The sequence below is a fragment of the Serinus canaria genome, chromosome 9 (genome assembly GCF_022539315.1).
Source record: "Serinus canaria isolate serCan28SL12 chromosome 9, serCan2020, whole genome shotgun sequence".
NCBI lineage: Eukaryota > Metazoa > Chordata > Aves > Passeriformes > Fringillidae > Serinus > Serinus canaria.
The window spans coordinates 11,471,708-11,485,974 of NC_066323.1; the positions used below are offsets into that span (position 1 = coordinate 11,471,708).

General features: G+C 43.9%; 1 protein-coding gene across 1 annotated transcript in view; it reads left to right on the plus strand.

Annotated features, from left to right (window-relative positions):
• Positions 1–319: 319 nt before the first annotated feature.
• The window catches only part of LOC103815631 (IgGFc-binding protein-like), a 53,899-nt gene continuing 39,951 nt past the window's right edge, over positions 320–14,267 (plus strand). Inside the window, exons 1-11 of the mRNA XM_050978127.1 lie at positions 320–595; positions 1,633–1,916; positions 3,729–3,805; positions 5,901–6,499; positions 6,860–7,424; positions 8,089–8,234; positions 12,669–12,753; positions 12,905–12,985; positions 13,099–13,340; positions 13,436–13,719; positions 13,833–14,110. Coding sequence (XP_050834084.1) covers positions 320–595; positions 1,633–1,916; positions 3,729–3,805; positions 5,901–6,499; positions 6,860–7,424; positions 8,089–8,234; positions 12,669–12,753; positions 12,905–12,985; positions 13,099–13,340; positions 13,436–13,719; positions 13,833–14,110 — 2,917 coding nt within the window. The remainder of the gene's footprint in view (positions 596–1,632; positions 1,917–3,728; positions 3,806–5,900; positions 6,500–6,859; positions 7,425–8,088; positions 8,235–12,668; positions 12,754–12,904; positions 12,986–13,098; positions 13,341–13,435; positions 13,720–13,832; positions 14,111–14,267) is intronic.

The window sequence follows — 14,267 nt, forward strand, 5'->3', positions numbered from 1 at the left end:
TATTGCTTTGTCTTTTCCACTAACAGAAGCTGTCCCTACACCTGTACCACCAACACCTAGACCGACAGAACCTACACCAGCTCCAGTGACAGGTAATTTTAGCCAATCAACTATACTACTCAATGAGTTGTAGGACATTTGCATTTTTTACTAGCAGAACTGCTTCTTTGCTTCAGTTAATTTCTATGGATATTTGTCTATGTTGTTGCTTTACCAGCCTTGTCTGTTTCAGTTCTTCCGGGTGTAATCTACAAAAGGAGGGTGATTGTGCAGTGGGAGGACACAAGAAGATGGGCTTTAGGGATATGTTTGTATGTTAATGAGACCATATTCTACTTTCCTGTCTCCAGAAGCTATTTGCAGTATACATGGGGATCCCCACTACAACACATTTGACAATCAGTTACACAATTTCATGGGCACCTGCACCTACACCCTCTCCAAGCTGTGTGAGAGCAACAGCTCCCTGCCCTACTTCAATGTGGAAGCGGCCAACGAGCACAGGGGAGGCAACACCCGCGTGTCCTATGTCCGATACGTGGATATTGATGTCTATGGCTACAGGATCAACCTTGGTCAAAAAAGAGCTGTTAAGGTAAGGTAGCATGAATGAAGATGTTGTACAGTGACTACAAATTTCCAGCATCTATACAATCATTTTTAGAGGGCAGTCAGATATTTAGGAGCAGGAGTACTGTGGAGTTCCTAAACATGGGAATTTCAAAACTCAAAGCATAGGCTAGAATTCTGTGCTGTGTTGTTGAAAGGTGGGCTAAGAGCTGACAATCCAGATGGGATTGGTGGTCTAGACTGCCTCTCTAACTTGCTCTCCCATGCTCAATTTTGGCATGTAACAGGGAGCAAAGAGGCTCTGAATTAGCTGAGTTCATGCTGGTGGTCATTTCCCAATTCTGTGTGGTAGCCTGTAATGCTGAACACTTCTCCCTGATTTCTACTTATTCCACTTCACTGTTAACTTTACTTAACACCAGGCCTTTGCCATAAAGCAGGGTCAGGTGGCAGTCCTGGACTGACAATCTCATGACTCTCCTTACACTGGTTGTACACTTGGCCTGCCATTACATCCTAGGACATCTTCCTGGATCCTTTCCATAAAGGGCCAAGACAGTAGAAAAGAATGAGCCAAACCCCCTGCATATGAACAGGTCACCTTGCTTCATTATTATCCTTATAAGAAAATACAACAGTGGTTTAAAGGAGGCAAAGGATTAAAGGTACACTGAAACCTTTCCCATCTGGTCTTAGAGACATAAAGAACTGATATGTCCTCATTTGTCCAACAGCCTCTCTCTTTACCTTTCCTCTCTATTTACTGGTTTTATTATAAAAAAGAATAGGCCTGTAGGCAGTTGCTGCAGACAGACCACACTAAGTCTTGGACTTTTGCCAGCTGTGTCTGGCTCACCAAGACAGCACTAGTAAGTTATTCTGCAGCCATGCTGTTATGCCCTCAAAGCCTAGATTACGTGGCCATATACACATATACATACATATACTAGCACAGAGTGAGTTCTTACTGCTCACTGTGCCATTATAGGGATTTAAGAGGGTCACTATTAAAAGTGCTTCTTGTCAAGTGCTTACAATAGTTGTCCTCCTCTGTGCCTATAGGTCAATGGAGTCAGCCAGGTGGTCCCTGTGACCTTGGTCCCAGGCGTCAGTATTTCCCTCAGCGGGCAGTATGTTGTGGTCACTACTGACTTTGGGCTCAAAGTCAAGTTTGATGGAAACCACAGAGCAGAAATTACTCTTCCCAGTACCTATATGTCTAAAGTCTGTGGAATATGTGGAAATTACAACGGGCAAAAAGCAGACGACTTTCTCAACCCGGATGGAGAGATGGAAGCCAACTCAACCAGCCTTGGCAACAGCTGGCAGGTTTACAACGACTCCAGGTAGGATTCCTGCCAGGACGTCAGGTCTTACGTCTTGGCTGTGCAATGACCAGTGTTTTATGAAACTCTTCTTTGGAGGCCAAAAATGTCTGACATGTGGGATAAAATCCATCCTTGTCTATGTTCTTACTTTATGCATCTTGGTAAAGTTTCACAGAAAATTTAACTGTGCTTAAAAAGGAGAACATTTCTTAGACTCTTAGAACTGCTTAGGCTGTTAGACCTTTAATGTCATTGAGTCCAACAGTTTACCCAGCACTGTTATATCCATCAACAAACCATGTCCCCAAATGCCACACTTAGGCATCTTCTCAATTCCTCCTGGGATGGTGACTTCACCACTTCCCTGGGCAGTTCCAATGCTCAACAGCCCTTTTGGAGAAGAATTTTTTCCTAATACTGAATCTAAACCTCCCCTGGTGCAACTTGAGGCCACTTCCTCTCACCCTGTCTCCTGGAAAAGAAGCTGTTCCCCATCTCACTACAACCTCTTTTCGGGAAGCTGCAGAGTGAGGAGGTGTCCCCTGAGCCTTTCCTCTCCCAAGGCCTAACAATCTCAATTTCCTCAGCCACTCCTCATAAGACTTGTGCTCCAGACCCTTCACCTACTCCATTTCCCTTCTGTGGTAACAGCCCAGCACCTCAAGGTCTTTCTGGCAGTGAGAGGCCCAAAAGGGATCACAGGAATGAAGGTGTGGCCTCAACAGTGCCAAGGACAGGGGAGTGATCCTCCTTCTTCCCCCTTCAAATCTTATTCCACATAGGCTTTGTGCCCAAAGACAGTCCAGCTGGGGCAGGGAGGGGGCAGGGGTTTTTGTTCCCTCACATCATGATGATTCTTCAGGAAAAGTTCAGGCTTCTGCTGGGCTCAGGCAGCCAGAACCATCCCTGCAGCCTCACCATGGGGAGGGGCTTTGTCCCTATTGTTCAGGGCTGGATCCTGCCAGGTGCTGGGCACTGCAAACACAGCGCCCATATCTTCACATCACATACCCCTGGCCCCGAGTTTTAGGATTACTTACACAAGGAGGTTTGCAGAACAGTGGCCAATTAAATCAGAAAAACATATATATCTTGTAATGTCTCCATAAATGGTCTCTTCAGGCACCCTGATGCAACCCAGGGCAAGCTGCAAGCAAACAACACTCCCATATAAGAGACACTGCCTTTCTCAATTGCTTTGCTTTGCTGATAGGAGAGAGAAGCCACAGGGGCTTCTTTTGTCTCCTGGTGCTGTTTGAGCAAACACAAAGAAGGAGTATATTAAATACAAGCACAGGCCAGACAGGGAGAATGATCTGTGAGTTTTAGCATTGCCTTGGCTAAATTCCTTTTGTACATTTAAATGTACATTTTAGTATTTGAATGAAACACTGAAGGTGCCCATTAAGATTTCAGTTATTGTTTTAGTTTATGAATGCTAATAATTGACTACATTGTTTCAACTCTTCTGAGATACTTGACTTGTTAATTATTTCACAGTATGTTATTTAATGATGGTAGGATTTGAACTTCAAATGCTTTCACTTTCTAATTCCTCTTCCATGTAAACAGCCTGACTTACCAGAAAGCCAAAAATAAATACCTGGGTTTCATCCAGGCCTCTTAAAGATTATCAGGTTGAGATCATATTAAAATCTGAATTTCTATCCTAAGAGTCTGAAATAGAGGGATTGGAAATACATCATGTTTAGTTTGGGAAGAGACCTGCAGTTTTGGTAGATGTGATTTCAAAAGCATCCCATGTGTTAGTGAATCCAAAGCTAATCCATTAATTTTTCCACATATTTTTTTCTTTTTTTTCCTCATTAGGTGCTCACCAGATTATGGTCATACTCCAAACTGCACTGATGATGAAAAACACATGATCCAAAGCAATGCATACTGTGGTCTGATCACAGATCCAAGTGGTCCATTCCAGAACTGCCACGCAGTGGTCGATCCACGGAGTTATTTTGAAGATTGCCAGTATGATCTCTGTGAACTTCACTTGAACAATGCAGCTCTCTGTGAAAGCCTACAGGCTTATGCAGACATGTGCCAAACTTCAGGAGTCCAACTGGCACCATGGAGAAACGCAACCTTTTGCCGTATGTATCAAAGATTGCAAGAAATTATCATTTGTCAGGAGGGTTTAATGAGGATTTCCTGAAGACAGACCCTTACAGCCCTCTTTTGAATTCATGTAGTACTGAGAATCTTGACTGATCAGGGTAAAGATTTCAAGGTTATATGTAGTTCCTTGGTTTGATTCCTTTGGGAAGATGCTAGTGAAAATAGCTCAGTTGCTTTGAATGAAAAGTAAAAAATTCCATCTAATCCATCTTAAAATTGAATTGGAATTCTTCTCTGCAAAGAGAGCAAGATGAAGGAGGAACTGTTCTGACAAGCTGAGCAGGAGATCTGGGATAAAGGGAGTAGAGTGTTGTAAAAACTCTAAGTTTTTACAAAGTCAGGGGCACAGACTTCCATATGTATAAGAGAGTAGGGAGTGCTGACCATTCTTCCCAATTGGATGTGGAGGAAAGCATCAGAGTGTACTACGCCCATACAGGCATAGTCATTCATGGTTTCAGATGGGAGGGGAGCCAACACGGATAAAAAGCCTGGAATTAAAGGCTAGGACTGAAGTCAAAAGTCTGTGAAATGTATATTGTAACAATGCTACTCAGTGTGGAAAACACAGGGAGGGTAGGGAAGAGATGGAAGAGACAGAAACACACAGAGGTACATGACAAAATGTGTCAAGTATTGAAGTAATAGATAAATGTCTGTACTAGGGAGTAAGTAGGAATAATGATTTTTCTTTTTTGAGTATTGGTAAAGAGTAAATAAAGAACATTTCTCAAGCATTCAGATATATATTATAGGAAAAAAAATCCATATTCTTTTTAGAACAGAATTTAAATACAAATTTAATGCCTGAAATGCCTGAACAGGTCTGTTCCCACTAGAAACAATAAAAAGAACAGGAAATAGTAACTCAGTGACCCATGAGCCTTCTGTTCTGAAGGAGATGGGGAGACTAAAAACCTTATCTGAAAGCACCAGAATTACTGAAGGCTAATTTCTTTTATGAATTTGTTTCCCATTTTACTTCAGTCTCCTTCTGGCACATTTTCTAGGCTGGGGACATTACTGAGGCTTTCTCTCCTAGAGGTTCTAGGGCTTCTAAGCAGGAGTAAGCTGTCTCTGCATCTCTTCTTTCTGCTGAAAGAGCTTGCAGGATCCCTTCTCCTTGCCTTGTGCCTATTTCCTTTAATGAAGCTGTATATATTTTTGTCCTCTGCCAACCTCAGCAACTTATTTCCTGTAAAGCACCTGGGTCAAGTTGGGAGGATGGGCAGAGAAATGCACCAGGTCATTGTATAATTTCTGTCTCCTTAGAAAAGTAGGCTAAAGATAAAATGAGAAAATATGTCATTACTAATTGCCCCACATCATATAAACATCTGGAAGCTGAAAAAAAGGTTGCTCAGGAAGCTCCAGTTCTCAGAACTTCTCATGACAGTGTCTAAAAGATCTAATTACCAAGGGTAGTTACATGTCAGGCATGTGACAAAATGTAAAAATAGAATAGAGCATGTCTACATCCTGATTATTTACAAACCCTCAAGACCTCAGTGAAGTGAAAAAAAAGAATTAAGAAATTAAAACATGTCTGGAATCAACTATCAGAACTATAGGCTAAATATAGGATGTCTAGTGCCAATAGCTAACATGCATTGATATCCTCTCCCCAGTGCAATTATTCAAGAAATCATCTTCATATTCTAGGAAATGCTCTCTCTGAGTGAATGTTTAGACAGCCAAACACCAAAACAAAAATTCAAGTGTGTAAGAAAACCAAAGGATACATGAAAATGCTGATAATTCCAAGATGTTTACAAACATTTCAAAGAAATCAGAATATGATAATAAACAAACCCCAATAGTTGAGTAATTAAAAAATAAAAATTTATATCTGTATATTTTCTTACACAGCACTGGACTGTCCGGCCAACAGCCACTATGAGCCCTGTGCTGCAGCCTGCCCTGCCACCTGTGTTGACCCAATGGCTCCCTACAACTGCAGCCTGCCGTGCGTGGAGGGCTGTGTGTGCGACAGCGGGTACCTGCTCTACAACGACCACTGCGTGCCCAGCCAGCAGTGCGGGTGCTGGCACAACGGGCAGCACTACCCCGTGGGCTCTGAGTTCTGGACGGACAACACCTGCTCCTCCAAGTGCACCTGTCCCGCACGGGGAGGCAAAGTGCAGTGCTTCAATGCCTCCTGCCCTGCGGGCCAGTACTGCGGGGTGCAGAACGGGCAACCTGTGTGCCTTGAACACTCCTACGGCATCTGCCACGTTCACGGGGACCCCCACTACCAAACCTTTGACAAGGTGACGCACAACTTCATGGGCAACTGCACCTACACCCTGGCCAAAGTGTGCTCCAACACCACTTCCCTGCCCTACTTCAACGTGGAGGCCAAGAACGAGCACCGTGGCAACCCCCACGTGTCCTACGTGCGCGAAGTCGTGGTTGAGGTGTATGGACAGCGCATTGTCATCCTCAAGCAGCAGAAGAGCCACGTGCTGGTAGGCAGTGGGGCTGGAATGAGAATGGTGCAGCTGCAAGGCTGGGCTGGCCGCTGCTGCTGGCAGGGTCTGGAACGTACCAGTACTCCCAGGAATGGGTGGGTTCCTCTGAAGGCACCGGGTCGCTTTGTTTTCCCTTCTGGGAGGGGCTGGAGGAGGAGGAGTCAAATGGGGAACATGGGCTATGTTGGGCACAGTGCAGAAGCCGGCATGCAGCTCTGTGAGCCCCAGGAGTGTTGTGGTGTGGGGACATTCCTGGCAGCTGTTTGCCGTGCCTGGGCTGGCAGCTGCTTTCCCAGGCAGGAGCAGCCAGGGAGGCTGGGAACAGGCCCGGGGTTCACTGTGGTGTGTGTGCCATAGGTGAACAACGTGCGCCAGACGTTGCCGGTGAGCGCAGCAGGAGGGGCCATCACAGTGAGCAAGAGCGGTCGCTACATCGTCCTGGAGACAGACTTTGGCCTCAGGGTGTCCTACGACACTGACCACTCAGTGGAGGTGAAGGTGCCCACCACCTACTTCAACCTGACCTGCGGCATGTGTGGCAACTTCAACAACCGCAGAGACGACGAATACATGATGCCCAACGGGCAGCAAGCCACAGACTCCAATGCTCTGGGAGAGAGCTGGCAGGTGCCAGACAGTGACCCCTCCTGCGGTGTCCCCGAGCCCTCCCCACCCTGCAGTGCAGAAGAGGAGAAGCTCTACCAGTCTGACCAGTTCTGTGGCATCCTGACCACCAGGCCCAGCTCTTTTGAGAGCTGCCACGGTGTGATCAACCCCCAGGACTACTTTGACACCTGCTTGTATGACTTGTGTGCCCTGAATGGTGGCCAGGAGTTCCTGTGTGCTGCTCTGGAGGCCTATGCTGACGCATGCCAGGCAGCTGGTGTGACTCTTCTTCCCTGGAGGAATGCTACCTTCTGCCGTGAGTTTCCCCCATAGAAAAATGAGCCTTTGAACAGCTCCATTTTGTCTTAAGAGGATGATTTTAGCCAGTAATTGCTATAGCTTAGACATCATACCTTCTTCACATATTTACAGAAAATACTGGGAGATAAAATTTTTCAAAATTCATGCCATTATTGTTTCCTAGCAGAGAACAGAGAATACCTTTGTTCATTATCTCAAGAATCTTTGATAAACCACTTGCAATATACCCCTTTTAATGTAGTCTTAACTCTGAGTTTTAGATTATGTTTTGTCTTTTATATTCTTGTTGCATCTAATGATTTTAGCAAGTCTTATACTTGTGAAAATGTATTGTCTATGTATGAGATCTAGTGTAGATAGTCATAGTTTTCCTTGTATTTGGAGATGCTTTATAGCCAGGATAAAGGGTTAATCATACTTTTCTCATGTAGTCTATTTTCTTTTCTTCTTTCTGATAGTAAAATAGGAAGGGAATTTCTGGCTTCAAAACCCCCACAATTGCCACAAGCTCAAAACAATAATGTTATTGAATAGTGATTTCCTGTGGGTTTAGTTTTTTCATGTGGGTTGTGATGGTTAATGCAGTGCTTTCTGTTGTTTCTCAGCTGTTGCATGCCCTCCCAATAGTCATTACAATCCATGCACCAGTGCTTGTCCAGCAACCTGCACTGACCCTCTTGCATCACAGAACTGCAGCAGACCTTGTGTAGAAGGATGTGAATGCAACAGTGGCTTTGTCCTCAGTGGAGAACAGTGTGTGTCCATGAGCAACTGTGGCTGCTTTCAGGACGGCAAATATTATGAGGTTTGTTCTGGAACATAATTCTGATGTGGGGCTTATTTCACAACTCAACATTACCTTTGATTATTTTAATTTTTTTTTTATTTTCTTGTCTCTAACAGAAAGGAGAATCTTTTTGGCAACCAGACTGTGTAGGCCAATGTGTTTGTACTGGAAATGGAACTGTAGTTTGCAATTCAGACACATGTGAAGTGAGCGAAGTTTGCAAGGTGCAGAATGGACTCCTGGGATGTTATCCATTGAATCCCAGCACCTGCCACATTTTTGGAGATCCACATTATATAACCTTTGATGGGAGACTGTACCATTTCCAAGGAGACTGCAATTATACTGTTGTTGAGAGATGCACAAATTCTTCTGAAAAGTTCTCAGTGACAACCAGAAATGAACATAGAGGAAATCCAAATTGGACAGCCTTGAACTCAGTTGCTGTCACACTGAAAAATCTGCACATTGTTTTGAAGAAAAACAGAGAGACCTATGTAAGTGTTCTACTTTCAGCACAACAATCCATCACATCTATGCACTTTACATTTCTGCCCAAAAGAACTGAATCAGGCTTCTCTGAATTCTTCACCCCCAAGACAGCACATGCAAGAAGTCACAGAATTTATTTATTTTTCTAAAAAAGGCAGAAATCAGCATAACTTCTTTTTGTCCAGTTGTATCTTTTCTTAATGTGCTTGAAGGATAAAACAGCTTCATCTCTGTCTTCATCTATAACAGAAACGTTTTACTAACTTTAAACTAACTATCCCACAATTGCTTTGTGTGTAGTTATGACAGCAGAAAGCCAAAGTTGTGCCACAAAGTACTATTCAAGGTCTGAGATAAGTGTATGCCTTTAGTCTCTGCTTAGTCTCAGGCTCCTGTTATCTATATAGCTCATTAGAGTAAAGCTGACTCTTGGTTATGTGGGGTTTGTTTTCTTTAGGTGAATGGAGATCAGGTTCGTCTTCCTGTGGATTTGAACCATGAAGCCAGAATATCCATACAAAGGCACTACATTGTCATTGATACCTCTCTAGGGATCCAGGTTAAGTTTGATGGTGACCAGGAGCTTTTCATTCTGGTTGATGAAAGTCTCAAAGGACAGCTGTGTGGTCTCTGTGGGACATTCAATGACAACCAACTGGATGACTTTTTAAACCCAGATAAAGTCCTAGAACAGGATCCAAATAAATTTGGTGACAGCTGGATAGTGAAGGATGACAACAGGACGTAAGTATCAGATCATACTTTTAGAAACAGCAAAATGCCTGAAGCATAGATCATCTAGTTATAGGTCTAGCATACATTATTTACATTCCATAGTGGCCCTCTTTTGATAATTCTTGTTTGCTAGTGTGTTCACCTATGGATAACTTCAGTTTTCAATAGAAAGCATTGAAATTTCAAAATTTCAGACAACCTTCAGAGCTTTTCCACAAGAGCTTTGCAGATTTTACTTGTGATTGGCATCCTTTTTATGGACATAACTTGAATTTTTCCTTACTTTCTTATTCTAAAATATTGCCTAAAAGATCACCCTAAAATATTCCAAATTCCTGCTATTGGAAGTCTAAATCTATCTCTGAGATTCAGCTCCTAAGATAACTTCACATAGATTAACGTAGGCATGGGGCATTTATCTGTCTGTTAGTGCTTTCACATACAAATTACTACTCTTACTATATGCAATATTGAATTGCAATTATCTTTCTTATGCTGGATAGCTGATTTTTTTGTTTCTTCTGGACTTTGTTCTGTGGATAGACAGTCACAATTTGCAGCTGTATTCTTAATGGGGATTTATAAGTTAAATTGCAATATTTCTCACTTTTAGTTTGACACACAAACCATGTTTATACATAACAAGCCTACAGAATTTGGCTTAGCATTCCATCCATTGGGGTGTGCCTTGCAGGATAGAACAAAACACAAAGGTTATATAACCACTCTGCTGTTTTTCTTCATGCAGGTGTAATCAAGTTTCAGTTGTACCACCTGCTTGTGACACCGAAAAAGAGAAAGAATATGAAGAACTCTGCAAAATTATTTTGAAAACTGGTGGACCTTTCCAGTTCTGCCATTCACACATTCCCCCACAACAGTACTTTGAGAGCTGTGTCTACGATCTGTGTGCCACAGAGGGGGATTCTGATCAGTATTGCAAGATTTTAGAGGCATATGCTGCTGCTTGTGAAGTTGAAGGTGTACATCTGGGTGAATGGAGGGAGGATACCATCTGTGGTAAGTCATTAGGACATTTAGCAAATCACCATCTAATTAAATCCTCATGCTACAAATATAAATTCAAGTGACTAAGGAATAGAGCAGAATTTCAGAGATGGGCATTCAACAAAACACAGGAAGCTTACAAGTGCTTAGCATCTCTGTAAATTTGCCTTCTAATTAAGCTATTAATGGGCTCCCAGTATTCACTTTAGAATGTGATATCTCAACACATTTGATCCAAGAGTATTGTTCAGAATGGGGTCATGGGAGACAGCATGCATTGTCAGCTAAGGGCTCAGCAAGGGACAATTGAGCACTTGTCTAATAAATCACCATTTTAGCCTTAAGAAAATATTTTCTCTTTTTGAGAAGTATTAACAAATCACTTAACCAACCTGTCTACAGCTCCACATTTTCACCAAACATGCAAAATAAATTCCTAAGTATATAAACCAGAGCTTTAAAATCAGTAAAAAAGAATCCTGCACCTTGAGGTCCATTCAGCATTGTGCCATTTTTACCTAGGTAGAGTGGTTAACTCAGGGGTAAGGCAGGAGGCATGACATTCATAAAATCATAGAATAGTTTGGATTAGAAGGAATCTTCAAAGGTCATCTAGTCCAATTCCCCTGCAGCAAGCAGAGACCTCTATAACTAGATCAGGTTATTCACCATCTAAGCTCACCCCAAATGTTTCCCAGATTTCACCATACTCAAGGTAAAAAATTTCTTCCTTGTACCCTTAAATTGCTTTTTCTGGAGCTACCAAAAGTTAATTACCAAAGCCAGCAAAAACCAGCAGCCTAAGAATGAGGCTATTACATAAAAAGGCATTCTGTAACTGCTTTCCAATTCCAAGACAATACTTCTCATCCCAGTTTATGAGCAGTAAAAAACAATGTCAGACCATTCTTATTATGAAGTCTACATTTCCACTTAAAAAGCACTTTGAGAGCCAGTGGAGTACTACTTTGCCAAATAGCACAGCTTTGAGCAGTTTGCAATGGCAAAGGATTATGACTGTCGCATAGTGAAAAAATATAGGATCTTAGTGCATTATGATGACGCATGAGGAAGGGAGTTGTAAAATAACACACATTCTCAGACACTTACAATTTCATATTTTATAGTCAATTTTTCAGTACTGGTCAATTCTACCCATTCCATTGTAGCATCTTCAGATTTTTCATGAACATAGGTTCATTAGACTTAGAAGGGCATTTCTAAACAGAGACAAGATTCCAAACTTTATTGTGGAAATTCTATTTTTCTTTCTGCACCATATACAGCTGCACCACCAGCCTGCAATATGTCGTGTACATTTGAGGTTGACTTCTGTGAGTGGAAACAGGAAACTAATGACGACTTTGACTGGATAAGACACAAGGGACCGACACCCACACCCAATACTGGCCCTTCCCATGATCACACAACTGGAGGTGAGAACAGCAAGCAGCACTGGGTTGTGCTTTTCTTGGAAGAATGCAAGGAGCCTCTTGTAACAGCAAATCCAGGCCATGTGTTTCTAGGCTTAATCCAGGGTCTTCTGCACTAGTCAGGAATCTGTTATGGGTGGATGAGCAGCAGAGAACATTGAGGAGCATGTGACCTCTTAGCATGAGTTCCTGTAAGGAGGCTTCTGCAAAGGTATATTCATGCTGACGCTGGATCACTGTGACAGCTGACCTTTCCTTTAGAAGGTGCTCCTTTCCTTAAGTACAAGACAGGTGTAATCTCCTAGTAGTCCAATTGGGAATTGAAAGAATAATGCAGGGGCTGGGTAAAGTAATGCTCTACAGTACACACTCTGTAAATGAACTGAATTTGTCTTATCCTGGCCCATTAATATGAAAACCTGTCATTCTGCTGTTTCCAGAGGGCTATTATATCTACATGCAAGGAAGCAAGCAAGAGCCAGCTGATGTAGCCCGCCTGGTCAGTCCAGTGTGCAGTTCAGAAGGATTTCACTGCTTCCGCTTCTGGTATCACATGTATGGAGCAGCTGAAGCTATGGCTCTGCGTGTGTATGTAGTTCACAATGAGACATCAACACTGGAATGGAAAGATGCTGGAAACAAAGGGGACAGATGGAACTTGGGAGAAGTCACAGTACACAGCAGAGGCAATATGCAGGTAAGGACACAGACTCTCACTAACTCTCACTGAGATGAACCATGTTTTCAAATGGCAGTTAATGACAGGATCTATCTCTTTCCTTAGATTGTCCTGGAGGGCATGATCGGTGAAGATATCCATAGTGATATAGCTTTAGATGATCTGTCCATTGTAAAGGGACAATGCACAGGTACAAACCATGGCCGGGGAGAGGACACCTTGAAAAAGCTTATGCTTTTTCTCGCACTAAGTTGAAGTGCTGTAATAAACCATAGTTGCGGTCTTCAACCAGAAGTGATCAAGGAGGATTCATCTCATTTGTACCATTGTTTCTTTCATAGACATTACACCAACAACACCAGGACCCACAATCACAACACCATCAGAAGAGACACCCACATCAACACCCATGCCAGATTCAGGTAACTAGAAAAAACCTGCCATGGGACCACAGGCCTCTATAAAGGGCAGGCTGGGGAGAAGAGGCAGTAGGAGGTGCTCAACTGAAAGTTTCCTCTGGTCTTTCCACTGTCAGGCACCTGTGTGGTAGAAGGAGACCCTCACTACCACACATTTGACAATCAGTTACACAATTTCATGGGCACCTGCACCTACACCCTCTCCAAGCTGTGTGAGAGCAACAGCTCCCTGCCCTACTTCAACGTGGAAGCGGCCAACGAGCACAGGGGAGGCAACACCCGTGTGTCCTATGTCCGATACGTGGATGTCGATGTGGCTGACCAGCGGATAAGGCTGGGACAGGGCGGAGTGGTGACGGTGAGCCTGAGGGGGAGATGCTGTGGGGCTGTGTGAGCAGAGAGAACGGTGCCCAATGGACTGCTCCAATCCTGTCTGGCTTCCTGTCCTTCCAGGTCAATGGAGTGGAAGAGATCCTGCCTTGCAGCCCATCTGCGGGCGTGCAGGTCTTGTCCAGTGGGTTCTACACCATGGTCATGACAGACTTTGGCTTGAGAGTCAAGTTTGATGGGAACCATCGGGTGGAGGTGACACTTCCAAGCACCTTTGGGCAGAAGGTTTGTGGCATGTGTGGCAACTACAACGGGATAGCAGCAGATGACTTCCAGAACCCAGAAGGGACAATGGAGCCAGACTCCACCAGCCTGGGCAACAGTTGGGAAGTGTCCAATGACAGCAGGTGGGTATGGCCCTGTGTGTAGCCCTGGGGACACATTGGGCAGGAGCAGGAGGAGGGGGCACCAGGAGAAGTCCACAAATGACCCAGGAGTCCTTCTGCCTGTCTTTCTGCAGCTGCTCAGCAGGACCTGTGCCCACCCCAGCCTGCAATGAGACCGACAAGGAACTCATCAGCAGCAGCCACTTCTGTGGCCTCCTCACTGACACCAGTGGCCCGTTTCAGGTGTGCCACGCTGTGCTGAGCCCCAGCAGCTACTTTGACACCTGCAGCTATGACCTGTGTGAGCTGGGGCTGGACCGTGAGACCTTGTGCAAGAGCTTGCAGTCCTATGCAGATGCCTGCCAGTCACTCGGTGTCCAGATACCTGTGTGGAGGAACTCAACATTCTGCCGTAAGTCCAGACATGCTACCTGGGGCCAGTACTCTCAGGAAAACACTGGACAGGATTGGAAGAGTGAGCTGGGGAATAAGAACGATTCTCCCTATGGGCTGTAGGGATGTACAGGTATATATCAGTATTGGAGGCATCACCTCTGTTGCCCCTGATT